We start from the raw sequence: 15,961 nt of genomic DNA, 5'->3' as shown, positions 1-15,961 counted from the left end.
ATTCACAGACGACTAAGATTTTTTTTATTTTGATTATAGGGGTTTTTCTATTTTCGGTTTACATAAATCTTTTTTGGAAAAATCTTTAACCCTATATGCGGGGTTGGGAATCGAACCCAGGTGAGCGTACAAGGCAATCGATTTACCAATTACGCTATGCCCGTCCCCATACTACGAAGGTAATGATATGATTTCGGATAGCTATAATTTAACAACGTGGTTTTCGTTATTGTCGTTTATATTATAATTTATTGTTAAATAATCTTGTTATTTTATGTGTACTCATAAGTTAAACTGAAACTGTGAACCATTCACTGTTGGCTCAATTCAATATTAAAAAGAGGATATTATTTTGTCATTTTGTTCAAATACTACATTCTGTATTCGTAACCTTACTCACTAAAAGTCGATATCAACCGTAATTATCAAGGAAAACCTAAACATATTCTAAAATCAAAGTTATATAATAATGTACATTTATAACAATGCAAATTCTGTTCGCTCGTTCCCTCCTAACTGTTTGGTTACTGTACTGCTCGTGAAATTTCTATCGATCAGCTAATCTGCAATATCTGTTTCCAAAACGAGTCAATAACATACTGAAATTCACGGAGGAAACTAGAAATAAATTTCATTTGCTTTTCCCACTTGATGTTGCGCTGTAGAAAAACAAAAATTACGGCTGTTCTACTGATTTTAAACTCTTGGTTTGAACGCCTAAACGAATTGAATTGGAAGATGCTGCTACCGTACAAACGAAAACTGTCGGAAAATTTTATATGTATGTACACCAAAAAATATAAACGCAAATCAATGTTCTTACAACAGCTTCAGAACAAAATAACTGTACAACTCTTAAATCAATGACTTATTTCATTACGTCTAGTGGAATGTTTGAAGAAGAATAGCTGTTTCCATGGGATTAAATTTAGAATCGATCAGAATGGATCTCTTTTTAATTATTGATGATGACTAAACCTAAAGAGTATGGGAACAATTTGGGAAACATAGGCCGTCTTAAGATTTATTTCATTTACTAAGTGGGGCTCAAACCTAGAGAAGAGTATTGTTGTAATTGTTGCTCTACTTTTGGCAGTAATGTTTAACCTAAACAACACACATACTATCGACAATTTTGTCCAAACTCTGTGCATGAGAAGAATCATGTGTTTTTTCTTATGACTCAATAAAATGATAGTGTGTAATACTTCTGCTTTCGTCGACTTTTTACGATTTAAGTGCATACATTGTTTTGTGTAATAATTTATGTTTCTGTTTCTGAAGTCCTAATGGTCACTGAATCTAGGGTTGCAGCATTGCTTAACCATTGGAGGGGAGCCTTTAGTGAGATTCGTATAATATTTGAGATTTTTGTATGGTCAGTATTTCTTCTGTTCTAGTTTTGCACAAGCTGTGGAACTGGCGCCCTTAGTTTGTAGTCTATTGTTCACTGTACGGTTGTTATCAATATATGTAATGTAAATAGCATTTGGTTGCGTCGCGCTCTAAACATGCTCGCGTAAATACACCGATTAACAGACACTATTAAGTCACATTTTTTGTGCAAGTTCACATTAGCAGCGGTTATTGTTGTTGTCAAAGCGTCGGAATTTAGTGTATTCATCTTTCCGAGAGGTATTTAATTTATTTCAAATGGAAATAAAGCGAAAAACGTAAAATGGCACGCTAAGTGAAAAATGAACTCAATCATAATTATTTCTACACTATTTACAACGGAACATATTATATAAACAAGAAATTCGCACTTTGTACATTTCAAACAATAGGCTGGTTACTGGGTTTAAAGCAGGAATTCAGTTGAAGATTGGACTAAGACCCGTTGTAGACATTCGATGCTAGGTACCTACATGAAACGGAACTGATTTCATCAAACCAAATATCAAAAATATACTAGCATTTTCGTAAATCGGCGTTGTAACAAATGCTCAAAATGCATATTTTGCTCACAGTTTGAAGGAACGACTAGCGATAGATACATTCAATGTACTGAAATGATGCTTTTAGACCTTATCGCGTATGCTTTTCGCCAATTACGAGTTACTGTTATGTATGTGTTTCAATGACTGTCATTTTTGATCTATGATTACGGGGTTGTACAAATATACAACGATTAAGGCATCTAAAAGCTCTCAGCAATTTCTAATGCTCGTACATGGTTAAATATTGTGTCTTAGAATTGCGAATTTCGTCATTCTGTATGCTGGATGTCAGTAGTTTAGTTCAGTCATTTTGCGATTAATACTTTTTGAGTTGATTAGCAAAGACATAGATGTTAAATTGGTTTGGAAATCATGTGTTATTACTTGCTTAAATAAACTTCTAGGATGCATTGATGCTTAGGTTCAAATTTAACTCTAATAAAGCTTTCTCGGTTTTGTAACATTCTAATACAAAGTTGTTCATCTCTAGTAATCTGCATTCGTGGAAGCGTGTACGGATTATTGAGATGAGCAGAGAGATAAAGTGTAGGTAAACCTTATAACATGGTTGGCATTGTCATACTACCGCCAATGATCTACTGTGCCATGCAGTGCACAAGTTTCCTTCTATTTCGGTAGAGTAGAGAGATGTGAAAGCACAGAGTCCTCCCGAACAGTCGGTGAAACTGCACGCTGTCCTCAAAGTTTAGACGCAGTTGGCGTTGCACGAACAATGTCTGGTTTGCTATTCCTATTATCATAGTGATGATGATGTCTGACACTGCTATTACGGCTGCTGCTTTCGTATAAGATAACCTTCTTGTTAGTTTTTCCATGCCGCTTCATTGGCTTCACTTGCTTCTTTGTGCTTACGGTTTTAGCCGGCTTTTGAGTGCTTGTGTGCACCTCATTGCTCATCAGTGAGGCTTTTTCAGACGGCACCGAGGAAGTTAGCAACCGCGTCAGGCGACCAGTATTATTGATGAAGGAAAATTGCGATGGCATGGGTTGCTGTGATGATACTGCTTCCTGGTCAGCGAGATTCTGTGATCGGTGTGCATGGAATTTACCGCGTGCCCTTTGCTGGTCACCTCCCATACCGTGCTTGTGTCTGTGCGAATGGGTTGCTTTAGTTGTACCGGTACTTTGACTGTTGTTGTACTCGAAAAACACCGAAGGAAGCGCGGATGCATTGGTGCGCTGGAAATTGTAACACTTTTCGTCGATGTGACGCTTCACCTTATAGTTGATCGGTTTACCGCTGCCGATAAAACCTACATATTTCGTCTGATTGAGGACTGACTGGTAACGAAAGTATCCTCTCTTGAGGGTCTCGTAAAAGTGGCAGCGCGATCGATTCACAATATTGCCTTTGTTTTTCTGAAAAGAGAAGAGAACAACAAAAACATCATATATAGATTTCTCCGTCCATAAAGAGTGTGGATTCTTTTTCAGTAGCACAGCAGGAAGCATTCTCACACCCTCACAAAAAGTGTTGGTTAGCCCAAACCCAAGACACTATTCGCAACATTGTATCATCTGTACCTGGAATGGCCTTGATAATATCATGCTGTGATCGCTTTTGTTTCAACAGTGTTCCGTCCCATTTCTCACACACAATCAGGTAATAATTAGACGTGCCAATGTACGTCTTATCTATTAGACAACAGAAAATTGATCCGAGGTACAATTAGATTTATGGCCATGTTCTAGGAAAGCAAAGCTTCTTTTCGTACCACTGTAGTAGTAATGGAAAGATTGGACAATTTTAGATCACATGCCGAGGGCCGTTTTGCCGCTTGTGTAATCGTGGTGGGCGTGTGGTCTTCGCAAGGAACAAGGCATGTAACGCTCCAGTAATGATCATAGTTGATTGCTACGTTGTGTTATAGGCTATAGTACAAATAACACATGTATGCTACACCAATTTTTTTTAAAATCGCAAGTAAGCTTTCAAATCTATATACAACGTTGAAAATCAGTGACTCGCTCCTGCCACCTACTCAACTGTCTGCTACACGTAGTTTAACAGTTGTATTCAACCATAGCTTCGATCTCTGAGATTTCTACACACGTTTGGTCAACGTGTTTAAGTCGCTCACTGTTTTTGAAATGACAGTTGCTCTTGCTTACACACGCGTTTAATATGAACCAAAGCGTCTGTTGTCTTTGGTTATAGTAAACTAATGTTTAATTCGTATTTGAATCCAAGTCGGACTGGGTTCGCTCCAATGCTTACGAAATGCATAACAGCCCGAATCGAGGTCCAAACAAAATGGAATCAACATGAGTGAATCCTTAAATTTGTAAAAGTGAACTGTTTTTATAGATCAATTGAAATTCAATGGTTAACAACATTAAGAAATTTGTTTATCTAAAGTTGTCCGTGACTCTGACTCCTGATCATTGCTAAAATCTTGCGAAAACTGATAGTCTACCTAATTGCAATCAATAATTGGATTAATCTGAAAGGTTTCACAGAACTTTTTAAACCTAGGATAAAGCATACATGTAAATTCAGAGCAGAGTGTTTTCATTTTTTTCCTCTGGTGTTCGCTTTGAGATTGGTATCTACACGCAGAAAAAATAAGCATATTTAAACCATAAATATGTGTTATTGATTCCAATCATTTATTGTTATTCCTTCAACCAACAAACTTATTGGTCTGAAAACATTTTTATTAGAACAACAATAGACTTTTGCTTTCAATAAAACAGTTGTAATTTCAAAAATTATGTTTCAATTTCAATAAAATAATAAAGTAATAAAAAATGATTATTAATTCTTTTTATTAATTGAATTGAATTTTGTTTGTTTTTGTTTATTGAATTTAATTCATGTGTTTATTGAACCTACAAATTTTTTTTCTGTGTGTACTATATTGAATTTATAAGCGTATACCCCCAAAATTCCACGCGGCATTTCCAGATCGAAAGGAACGGCCGCTCTTCATGAAACAACGCGCTTAGCCAATCTGTCATAGTGTTGCAAATTTGCATAACGAAGGGCTGAATGACTAAACAATTTGCTCCAAAATCAGCCCTTCGTTATGCATCGTTTTGTGAAGGTTGAGTATACCAGATGCAAGTGGTTCCAAATTCATCACATACAGTAAAATTCAAAAATTCAATTTTTTTGATTACAGAATTGATAACATTGGTTTAATGAGCTATACTTATCAATCAAACTCTTTTTTAAAAAATGTCTGCGCTTAAACCAAAATGCGAGGCTTATTACTACTGCAAATAGCAAATACAAGTACTAGTTACACAAAAAACTTGCCTGCCACCTTAAAGCGGCGTTTAGTAAGCAGTTGATACGGCGTGTACATTTCGGTGAATGTATCAATATTCAATTACAATTTGAATTTTCACTAAAAATGTTAGATGGGTTGTACAAATTAATTAATCTTGAAAGCAAAAAATGATATTTCTCTCTAGATTTTCATTTTTGTTTTTTAGCAAGTATTCATGAGCTGCTCAAACCAGCGGATATCCTCTCATCATTACTGAACAGGCTGAGTTGATTTAATACAGGATAAGCATAACAATAATAACTTTCCAATATAATCAATGCTAGCCAATATAGTAGGCGCTGATGATCTTAGACACATTCCAGGAACTTGTACTGTAAAACTACGCTAGTATAATACTATTCAATAATTGTGCGCTGTATTATTTTCGATATAATTTATGGTTCCCAAATCTAAACTGTCAAAAGCTTACCATGCCTTTGATTTTCCAGTTTCTGTCGAAGCATAAGTACATATCGGTTTCTTCGCAGCGTATCGCTACTCCTATAGTGAAATTTTTCTTCGGCAACGGAAACGCCTCTATGGTGAAAGTTTCTGTAATGAGTCAGAAAAAAATACATATAATTAATACGTACATGAAGAGGAACAAAGGTTGAAAAATTTATGGGATTCTATGTTTTTCAAAATAAATAGTCAGTCTCAAAAAAAAATGAATAGGTATTAAAATTATGTTTTGCATTTGTATTTGTATTTGTATTTATTTATTTATTTTCAACTGACTAACAATGTTATACTTTTTTTTAATTTGCTTGACACGGCTCGATGCGTGATTTAAAAGGAACCGTGGTTTTTCATAAATTAGGCAATCAAAAAAGTTTTAAGGGTTTTCTTACACTAAACGAAAATAGATGTTTCAATCAAAACTTTCCAACTTTTTTTTGTGGAGAAACGCGAATAATTATGAAAAGGTCGTAATAAAAAAAAATATCTCGAAAACAACCACCGCAACAAAACTTCCAGAATTTACAGTTGTTGTTAGAAAAATCTTTTTGCGCTTCAGTCACAATAATCTCATTGACTGTGAAAAATGCTTAGTCTTCCATGCCGGTGAAACGTGTAGTTCCGATAAGGAATCGAAGAATTTTCACTATTTTAAAGAATTTCGGGCAAATCTTCGTGGAATTCTTTTCTTTTTCTCGACGGTGGAGCATTTTCAGTCCCACCTGATAATGCCTGACGCATATTTGGTCTGCATCGCTGATAACCGATTTCGTCAATGATATCTCCTCTTCTGGTGTACTGAATATTGCTGATTGCTTTAACTTTCGGTTTTGCGGATTACGGTCAGTCTTCCTAGTTTCCTATCTCGTTGGCGTAACTTCTTCTAATGTTTGTTTTGACATTTTCCTTATATGTTCCGGGGAGACGTCTATAGTATAAAGTGTAGATGGCGCTGTGCAATATATCAATAAAACTACTCGTAAAACGAGTATCGACTTAATCCATCCAGCAGTGAGATGAGACATTTCTTACACATATCGCTGTTGGATCATTGATTAGTTTGGCAGAGGTTTTGCGAAATAGTTAGCCGACTAGACTAAATTTGTTTCCGCTCTGCTTTACATTCTGTAGGGTAAAGACCTAATTTTGGCCCCATTAGGGAGGGCACCACACTATTCTTTTAATTACGCAGCTTACAATCGATGAAAGGCGCATAAATTGGCATCAGTATTCTTGCTTCGTTCCCAAGAATCAAATTATTATCAAAAATGTCCGGAGAATGGGGAAATAATTCTGTTTGAGCGCCACGAAAACTCAAATCGAATGCTCCTATTTTCGCACTACCATTTGAGCCAATGCGTTGAACAAAGATGGCAGACGCTGCTCTAACTAACGGGTTGAAATGGGTATGGTGACAATAGAAATAGGGCGAAAATAGTCTCCACACCCTATTTGTTTCTGCTCTACTCTAAAATGCACTAAAATGCAAAAAACTACATACAAGCATACAAAATTAGTTTTGTCATTCGAAACCAACACAATTACATCGAACACATCAAACTAGCTTGAACATTAACAAATATTTCAGATTAGTAGAAAATCGTATGACTCAACTTAGAAATGGATCTAGAGAAATAGTAAGATAGATGTGGAGAGAGATAAGGAGAGAAAGAGATAGAGAAAGAGAGGAAAAATAGAGAAAAAAGAGAAAGAGAGAGATAGTGGTGGGGAGGGACGTGTGAGGAATAGTAAATGGTTAGTGCCGTGGCATTATTTTTATATATCATGCGGAATATTGATGCCTTACATCCTTATTTTAAATAATGCAATTGGTAATTTTTGCACATTGACCAGTATAACCTAAAGCTTGCAAAATAGTCAAATTATCACCAGAATTGTGGGATTCATTAAAACAGTTGCTATTGGTGATGCCACAAGTATAATATGAATTCGAATTATATGAGAAATCTAGGCGTAAATACATCAATTCTGAAAAAATTTCACGCGATTTCAATTTGCACTTCAACATTATTTGGTCTTTGAAGTGAACTTGCATATTATTTTTTTGAAAAACATTGTTGAGTGATTTCACAAAATGCTTTTGAAATCGAATTCCTTGGTACACGTAGATGTGTTTTCATACCCTGATTTCCAAAATCGGTTCAGTCGTATCTCTAAAATACCAGTAAAGCAATATTCTTTATGTAACAGTCTCATTTTTAGTTATTGAACATTGGTGTGAGGTATACAAATATAAAATGTTTAACATCTCCGTCGTTCGGGAACGGATTCCGGCAATTTAAAGCTTGTCAGGTAAGTATTTTTATAAGTTTCCTAACTGTGGCGTGATTGATTTGCATTGTTTGTAAGTTATATGCTTAAAACATGTTGTGTTTTGACAAAATCACCCATATCTCAGATCCAAAAAACACATTTACAATAATAGTCTAATTGTCACGTTAGGTCTCTCATTTGAAACTAGTTTCGTTAAGATCGAAGTACATGAAATTAGTTTATATGCATGCAGACACACACATACAGACATTGTTTCAATTGGTAGAGCTCCGGGCCTCGGAAAAAGTTTTCAAAGTTTGAGCAAATCCTCTACATTTTTTTTGCAAGAAATGTTAAAATGGATCCTTAACCTTTTTCCAGCATAAATCACCGAGAAAAGCAGTTTTATCCTCAAGTCTTTATTAATTAGTCAAATGTATCAACCTAACTAGAATTTTCTCGTGTAATATAATTTTCACTAATTTCAAACATCTGTAGAATTCAAACATCACTCTTCGTTATTATGATGTCCATGATATTCATTAGACATAAGCAAGATTTCAGCTGCCGCCAATCTTCCACTTCATGAGTTATTCATATTTTCCATATTTTCGTAGAACATACTTTTTCCGAAATTGTCTATGACATGTGCCCTAAGATGTCATAATCATAAGAGTAACTCTTTGCGATTAGCTTTTTATGGTATATTTATGATGATTTTGGGATAAAATATTATGTGCCGAAGATGTATGCATACAAATATTGTCAAAATCCGTTATAGATTCATTTTGCATATACTGGTATACAGCGTCATCTGCAAATATAATGGAGTACCTTCAAATTATACACCGTTAGAAAGTATTAAATTTACAACACACATAAATTCAAATCAAACCGAAAATATAAACGTGTAACATGATATTCAATTGAATATAACATTTTATTTGATGTATTTATATTATAACCTGTTGCATCTACAACTACGTATTATTTATGTAGCTTTTTATCATTTTTAGCAGAAAATTATATTATTCAAAGGAATTCTACATTACATATGACGCACATACACGGAGCGTCTTGTGAGAGGTAGGTTTTCATCTAATAATCTGCATTTTACTTTACACGAAATGTAACTTTCAGTTTTCACCATGAAAATGATCCTTTTCAGTGCATCGGACACAAACAAGTGTCAGCCATTTTATCAAGCAGAGACAAATAATGCGCGTAAGTGCGAAAAAAATTTGAAATTATCAAGTTTATGTGTATTTTGTGTGATTGTTAGATTGCCAGCATTCCAATGTGCTTCAGACATATACGCGGGTATGGAAATCGGTTGTTCCAATGCCCCGAGTGCTTCTCTAATTTCCGATCGTAAATTGGTACAAAAAGCATTTTCGACAATGTTACTTGTCAGAAATCTACAGCCAAAATGTGCAAGTGCTCTATGGATTCGTGTAGTGTCACCGAATCTATTGCACGAAAAGTGTTCAAACATGCAGCGTAGCACATTTCACTAGGTCAGCCTCTGGTCTACTCATTTCGATGCCGCACAAGGAAACCATTCGCTACCTACAAGGCCATGAGGATTCACAACATGTATTACCATTGGAATCTCCCAATCGGAACCGCAATTATTCCAAGTTCACAACCATGTCATCTATCAGCAACACTTGAAGTAGATCACCAAGATTGAGTATAAATTGAAGTGGCTGTAACTGCACCCAATATTCCAACTGCATCTATTGAATTAATTTTGTTCAAACGTCGTCAGATCGAATTAATAATCGGAAGCCTTTTCCTGAAACTTTTATCAAAAAATATAAAATAAACTTAAGCACATAGTTTGCGAATTCATCAGTTATCCGAAACAACCATATTAAAACGTTCGTTAATTGTCTCTTTTCAACAAGCCGAAAAAACTAGTTCTATTGTAAATTTCTGTAATGCAGTATAGTTACATTACTGTAAAATACAGTGTATGTAAAAATCAATGGTTTCATGTATATTTACAATAATCATTTTACATTAAGATCTCATGTAATTTTACATTCAACGAGACGCTCCTATAATGTGCATAATAGATAATGTAATTTTACAAGAAATTTTCCAAATGTGTATATCAAAAATGCCGAGATAAAAAATTTGTAGAAGAAAGGTTTTTGCTAGGATGTCATCTATAAATCATAAAAATAAGTTTTTACTTATCTAGATCAGACCAAATTTGTCAAAATAATGCTCACTTCTTAAGGTATTTTTCCAAAGGCACCAAATCTCCAGGATAACTACTCAGAGTCCTAGAAGTTCTGAATGTCGAAAGCCTTTCGCAGTGATCACAACATAAGCATTGCTCATCATCACATACGGAAGAAATTCATAATGCTCCCAAGCTTTCGATATAAAAAATGAAGAATGCATTAAAACGTATACATTTCTAACTTATGCTGCTCTCCTAATTTTGAAAGTAATAATTACGATATTTATCAAGATTCTATCTCGGTCTGTACCTAAACACAAGTTAGGCTGGGAAAATGAATTTAACTTCTCGGCGATGCATTTCTGTGCGCATCGAGGTTCTCTTTCCATATAAGCGCTGCTGTAGCCCCTAAGGTGGACAAGAGCAACATTAGCAGGGAGTGGCGGCAGAGGGTGGAGATGTATAGATAAAAATCTTGACCACATCTCGTGCGCTACATCAAAATCCCAGATCGTCGGGGTCCGAAGAGGAATGCAGCATCTTTGGTTCCAGCAACTTACCGTTCCACGCGGGTGAGATAAAATCACACATCCATTAAAATTTCCAATAAATTAAACAATTAGCATCAATTTGCAGATTATCATTTGTTGCTGTTCAGGACCATAATGCTGTTAGGTCAGATTATATGGAGAATATATCAAACAATAGTTGAAGTCAATAAAAAAAAACTTTATACTCACTTTCCACATGGATTTGTGCATCGTCGAGTGCGGAATGTCGACAAAGCTGTTCGTTTCGGGACAGGATACTGCATTCTATCTCAATTGAAGCTAACCGAACCAAGTGGAAACATTTCTAAAGGCGAGTCGTACGACCAGCCAACAGATACATCGCTACCATCAATTTACCTAGTAGGGAGAAGTGTTGTCAGTACTTGTCTAGTAATACTCATTGGCGATGTCTTTTCCAATCCAGCTTTTTATTGGCGTATGCAGTGCTGTGCTATTTAATCACCAGTATCAGTGCTAGTACCACAAAAATCACTTGCACTATAAATCAGCATTTCCTTGTTCATTGTTCGATTATTTTATTTTACACATTTTTAATATATCCTCTCTTAATGTCATGGTGCGATCATAAATTCTCAATTTAAAATATCATTGGATTGTGTATTTTTCAATGGCACGTGTCCCTTTATCATACTTAGCTTCTCAGCGATTTTAATTGGAATATAATTACTACATTGATCAGCAGTTTCGGAACGCAGATTACAATCAGTAATATCAATTTCAACATAATTAATTTTCGCATTGAACATCATCATTAAAACTGGGATCTCAGCTTCTGCAGGATTTACACCTCAACTAAACCACATTCTGTCGACTCGATGGACTGATGGAATGAGCGTACCAGCGCGACGGTCTTCGTCGGTCGTCGGAGCAGAGCGTTGACAATCGGAGCACTTTCATCTATCGGGCGGAAATTGAATCATTTCCTGTAAGATCAATTTTAATTTTTCTTCCAACTCAGGCTAGGCATGTGACCGACTGAGAAGGTTGCTTTGACATAAATGGAGTGTAACGAATATAATCGAATTTTTCGAACCTGTAACCATATTTGAAAAGGGTGTAGTTTCTAATAGTTTGATTAAAATATAGGCTTGATGGAGTAATTTCGGGAGAGATGCCAGGTCTGGTGAAATGCCGCATTCTCTACATCTCGTGTATAGAGTCTCTTTAGTACGGTAATATGATATTGCGAGTTTGTCTTTCGAAGAGATGTAAAATAAAAATATTAGGGGAATGTGAGGCAATATGAGCACTCTAAGGTTGAAGGCAAATATATCTGCAGCAAAACATACAAATAATCCCAAATTGGATCCCTCTATTGGTAGAATACAACATATTCTTCACATTCAGTTATTAAACGTGCTGTAGGAAATTCAAAATCTTTGAAAATATTCGTTGTTTGTAATGATAGATTTTTTGGTTTGGTAAAACCCTTGTGGGGCAATATGAGCAATATTAAGGGGCAACATGATCATGTCGCAAAAAATGGCATTTCATCACAAAATTTAAAATTTATTTCACTTATACTTAATAAGAATCATATTTTCCATTGATTTACTGACATTTAGTTGGCAATGAAATTCATCTTATAGTTTTTAACAGTATTTTCGGAACTGTGAGATACAAATATCCATTTTGTTTTAATAATAACTTTGCGAGTAATTTTCTCGAGCAAAATATTATTTATCGTTCGCAGTAACTTCAGGTGTAAAACGTTTACTTAGGGATAACTTTACGGGATTTAATGCATAAACTCATATGAGATTTGCGTGGTGCTCGTTTTGCCCCATACTATAAAGCCATTTTCGCAGATTTTTTGTGGAAACTATAAAGTCTTGTTAAATTATTCTCATGTTTGAAATAGCTAGATAGACGTTAAATAACACATGCATTTTTCAATTACCGCGCACATACGTCATGCGAATGCTTATTTCATATAGCTTGAATCTTTTAACATTTTCAGTTCTTTGACAACCCGTCAGATTTTTATATTTTTTGTTATTAAAGATTTGTTTTACGTTGCAATTGAAGTATTGCATCATCTGATAGTGATTGACGAATGCACGAATGCTCCGTGCAAACAAAAAAGTCGAAAATTGTTCATAGATTCTTTGAAAACGGGGGTGCTCAACTCGTCCCATATGGCGATATTGCCTCACTTTCCCCTACTAATGATTATTTGCATCCAGTTGCATCGCGGAGTGCCAAAAATTTTTAGTACCACATTAAAATTTCGTTTTTTTAACCGGGCTATTTTTTTATTTAATCATGCATCAGTTGAATAGTTTTGTGCCATTTCGAAAGCATTCAGATCATGAACACGATCTATAATTTCAGAGGAAAAACACCTCATTTTGTAGAAGATTGATATTGATATATTTCTTCAGTTATTTTTTTCTCGCGTGGCATGGAATTCCGAACTATTTGCATGCCGAGTTAGCGATATTTTTATTTAGATTTTAGAGGTTTTAACCTTAAGGTCATTCGCCTCTTCGGGTTAGAAAAATCTCTTATGAAAAAATTCTAACCCTATGTGCGGGATAGGGACTCGAACCCAGGTGCGCTGCGTACAAGGCAATCGATTTACCAATACGTCAATTCCTATAAGCGCATAGCAAATTTTCAGCCACAAGCTCGATTAAAAAATCAACCGACGTCAATAATTACTGTATGCAGTATGTATCTGTAATATATGCTGTTTGAAGTAGTAAATATTTATTTTTATTTATCAATGCTTGGATTGAAGAAATAAAACATACTTTGTGCACAGAAATTCCTATAAGCGCAGCTTTAATTTTATTTAATATTAATGTAATAAAAACAATAAATCTCAACTTTAATATTTTGTTTGTTTTCCATTTTCAGAATTGTTTCGTAAATTCGTTTCGGCATAGAATCGACGAGATTTTCCAACATATTTATTGGAATTTTTTGCCACTCCTCTCTGACAGCCAATTGAAGCTCTCTGACTGTTCCAAACTGGCGTCCACCACTGTATACTCGTCTTGCCAGGATACCCCACAGTTTCTCAATGGGATTCAGATCAGGACTTCGTGCTGGCCACTCCAGCAACGAGATATCTCGCTCGGCAAACCACTGTTTAGATACCTTGCTGACATGAATTGCAGCGTTATCTTGTTGGAAAATGAACTCATTGTTCATTACATCTTCAGTAAATGGTATTAAAACACTGTCTAATAAATCAACGTAGCCTTCAGAGTTCATTCTCGCAGAAATAGTTGCCATCGGTGTCTTTCCTTTGCCTGAAAATGCGGCCCACACCATTAGACTACCACCTCCGAAATTTCTGCTAAGTTTTACCTCCGAATTCTTCCGTAGATCGTGCCAATAATATGCACAACAGTCGGGACCGTCGAGGTTGAATTTCTTTTCATCAGAAAATATTACGTTGTCCCATTCTGTCTTCCAAGACATATAATTTTTGGCGAAATCCAACCTTGCCTGAATGTGTCTTGGCGTCAGATTGGGTTTTTTGGTTTTTTTGTGTACACCATATGTACAGAGCCACGCAATATTTGACAAACTCTCCTGTTTGTGATGGGAAGTTCCAGTTCTTCCTTTATTCCTGAAGAATTGAACTTTCCTGTCTCACCCAACTGACTAATTCGGTTGCGTTCCCGGTTGGTAATTTTGGAATTACCTCTATTTTTCTTCCGGATGCCGTATTTTTCACGTTTCTTCAGGAAATTTGGTACTACGGTTTCACCTCTACCGATCCTCGTCGCTACTGCACGGTTGCTTAAGCCGACATCCTTTAGTTCAAGGATTAATCTCCGTGCAGTTTCATCCAAAAATGTCGCTTTAGGCATCTTGAAACTTAAAAAACAATCTCGCTTCGGACACGTTGGTTATGTTCAGCAAGCACTCACTTACAACCTATACAGGATATAGTGACAGATTTTAATGGTGTGTGTGAATGCAACTCAATAAGTGTTGCCAAAATGGGTGTGCGCTTATAGGAATTTCTTGTTCAAATAAAGAGATTCTGTCACAATAAATAGAAAAAGCAACCATACAACAACACACAACTGCAATGTCATGACTCATGTAGTGTTTTGACAAAACAGCGATGTACTTATATGCAATCATTAGTTCAATATTATAGAAAATGAACGTGCGCTTATAGGAATTTCTGCCACTGTACCTTCCCAACACGCCCAATTCAGAAATATTGCCAAGCGGAACATGAAGAAGACACAAAAACTGTTGGAAGTGTAAAGTAAAGGATTAAGGTTGAGATTACTAAGACCAACATGGCGATGATATCCCGAGAACTTAAAAATAACTTGAGATTGGGCCTTGCGCTGCGTCCGTAACAGACTATGTTTTTTGGGACGCTGGTCCTGTACGCCAAGAAACGATATTAGAGTTTGTTGAAAGACAAAACCAAAAGGGATTGTAAAAACTTTGCTTTTGCATGACGTTACACTATCACACTAATAACATGAATGGGGCGTATTGCGGCAAAACCATTTTCTTCTGGGATTGTCTTTTATAAAGGTGTGTTTTACGACATCGGCAAACTACAACAAACTGATGCTATATATAATGCCCTATCTTGGCGATTTGTTTGTTTTGTTTACTACTTCGTTTTTCGATTCATGGATTTATTAGCCTTTTCTTTAAATAGTCACGTGCGATTGCATGTTTTATGTAACCGGCTATTATGTGTCGACTAGTACCCAAGATAATTGCTCCCTCAGATAGATAACACTCGGAATGAGTTGATATTAGCCCGTCACATAATATATGACCTGAAAACTCAGAGCTAAACAATCTGAGATTTTTCTATATGGCTTTTTCACATGTTTTCATTAAGATTGCACCTAGTTATATGCAGCATAGAGATTCGAGGGAAATAAAATATTTTTTAATAAATTTAGCATATGGCTTAAATTATACTACTTGTATAGCTTTTCCACAATTAGTTTCATCGCTTCATTCGAAGAATTATTCTCCGATCGTCTATGACTATTTGTTCACCAAATAGAGAGTTCAAAATGTATCAAAAACCGGTTCGTAAATAATCGTAAACTGATAAAAATTTTGAAATATTAGCTATGACTTTACAAAGATATTTATGGAATGCTAACCTGTTTCACGAGCTCCGCAGGATGCACTGCAGCGTTCGTTCGACCGTTGATAGTTTAATAATAATTTCATTATCACCTATTTATTGAAAAATATGCAAATGAAGAAGAAGAAAAG

The 15,961-nt window shown here is 35.6% G+C and overlaps 1 protein-coding gene across 1 annotated transcript in view; it reads right to left on the bottom strand.

Moving 5' to 3' along the window:
- Positions 1-240: 240 nt before the first annotated feature.
- LOC131688782 (uncharacterized) overlaps positions 241-15,961 on the bottom strand; it is a 141,280-nt gene continuing 125,559 nt past the window's right edge. The window contains exons 4-5 of the mRNA XM_058973299.1: positions 5,667-5,788; positions 241-3,320 (exon numbers count right to left, since the gene is read on the bottom strand). Coding sequence (XP_058829282.1) covers positions 2,640-3,320; positions 5,667-5,788 — 803 coding nt within the window. The 3' untranslated portion in view covers positions 241-2,639. The remainder of the gene's footprint in view (positions 3,321-5,666; positions 5,789-15,961) is intronic.

This window comes from Topomyia yanbarensis, chromosome 3 (genome assembly GCF_030247195.1).
Source record: "Topomyia yanbarensis strain Yona2022 chromosome 3, ASM3024719v1, whole genome shotgun sequence".
In the NCBI taxonomy this organism is placed as follows: Eukaryota; Metazoa; Arthropoda; class Insecta; order Diptera; family Culicidae; genus Topomyia; species Topomyia yanbarensis.
This window is presented reverse-complemented; position numbering and strand designations above follow the sequence as displayed.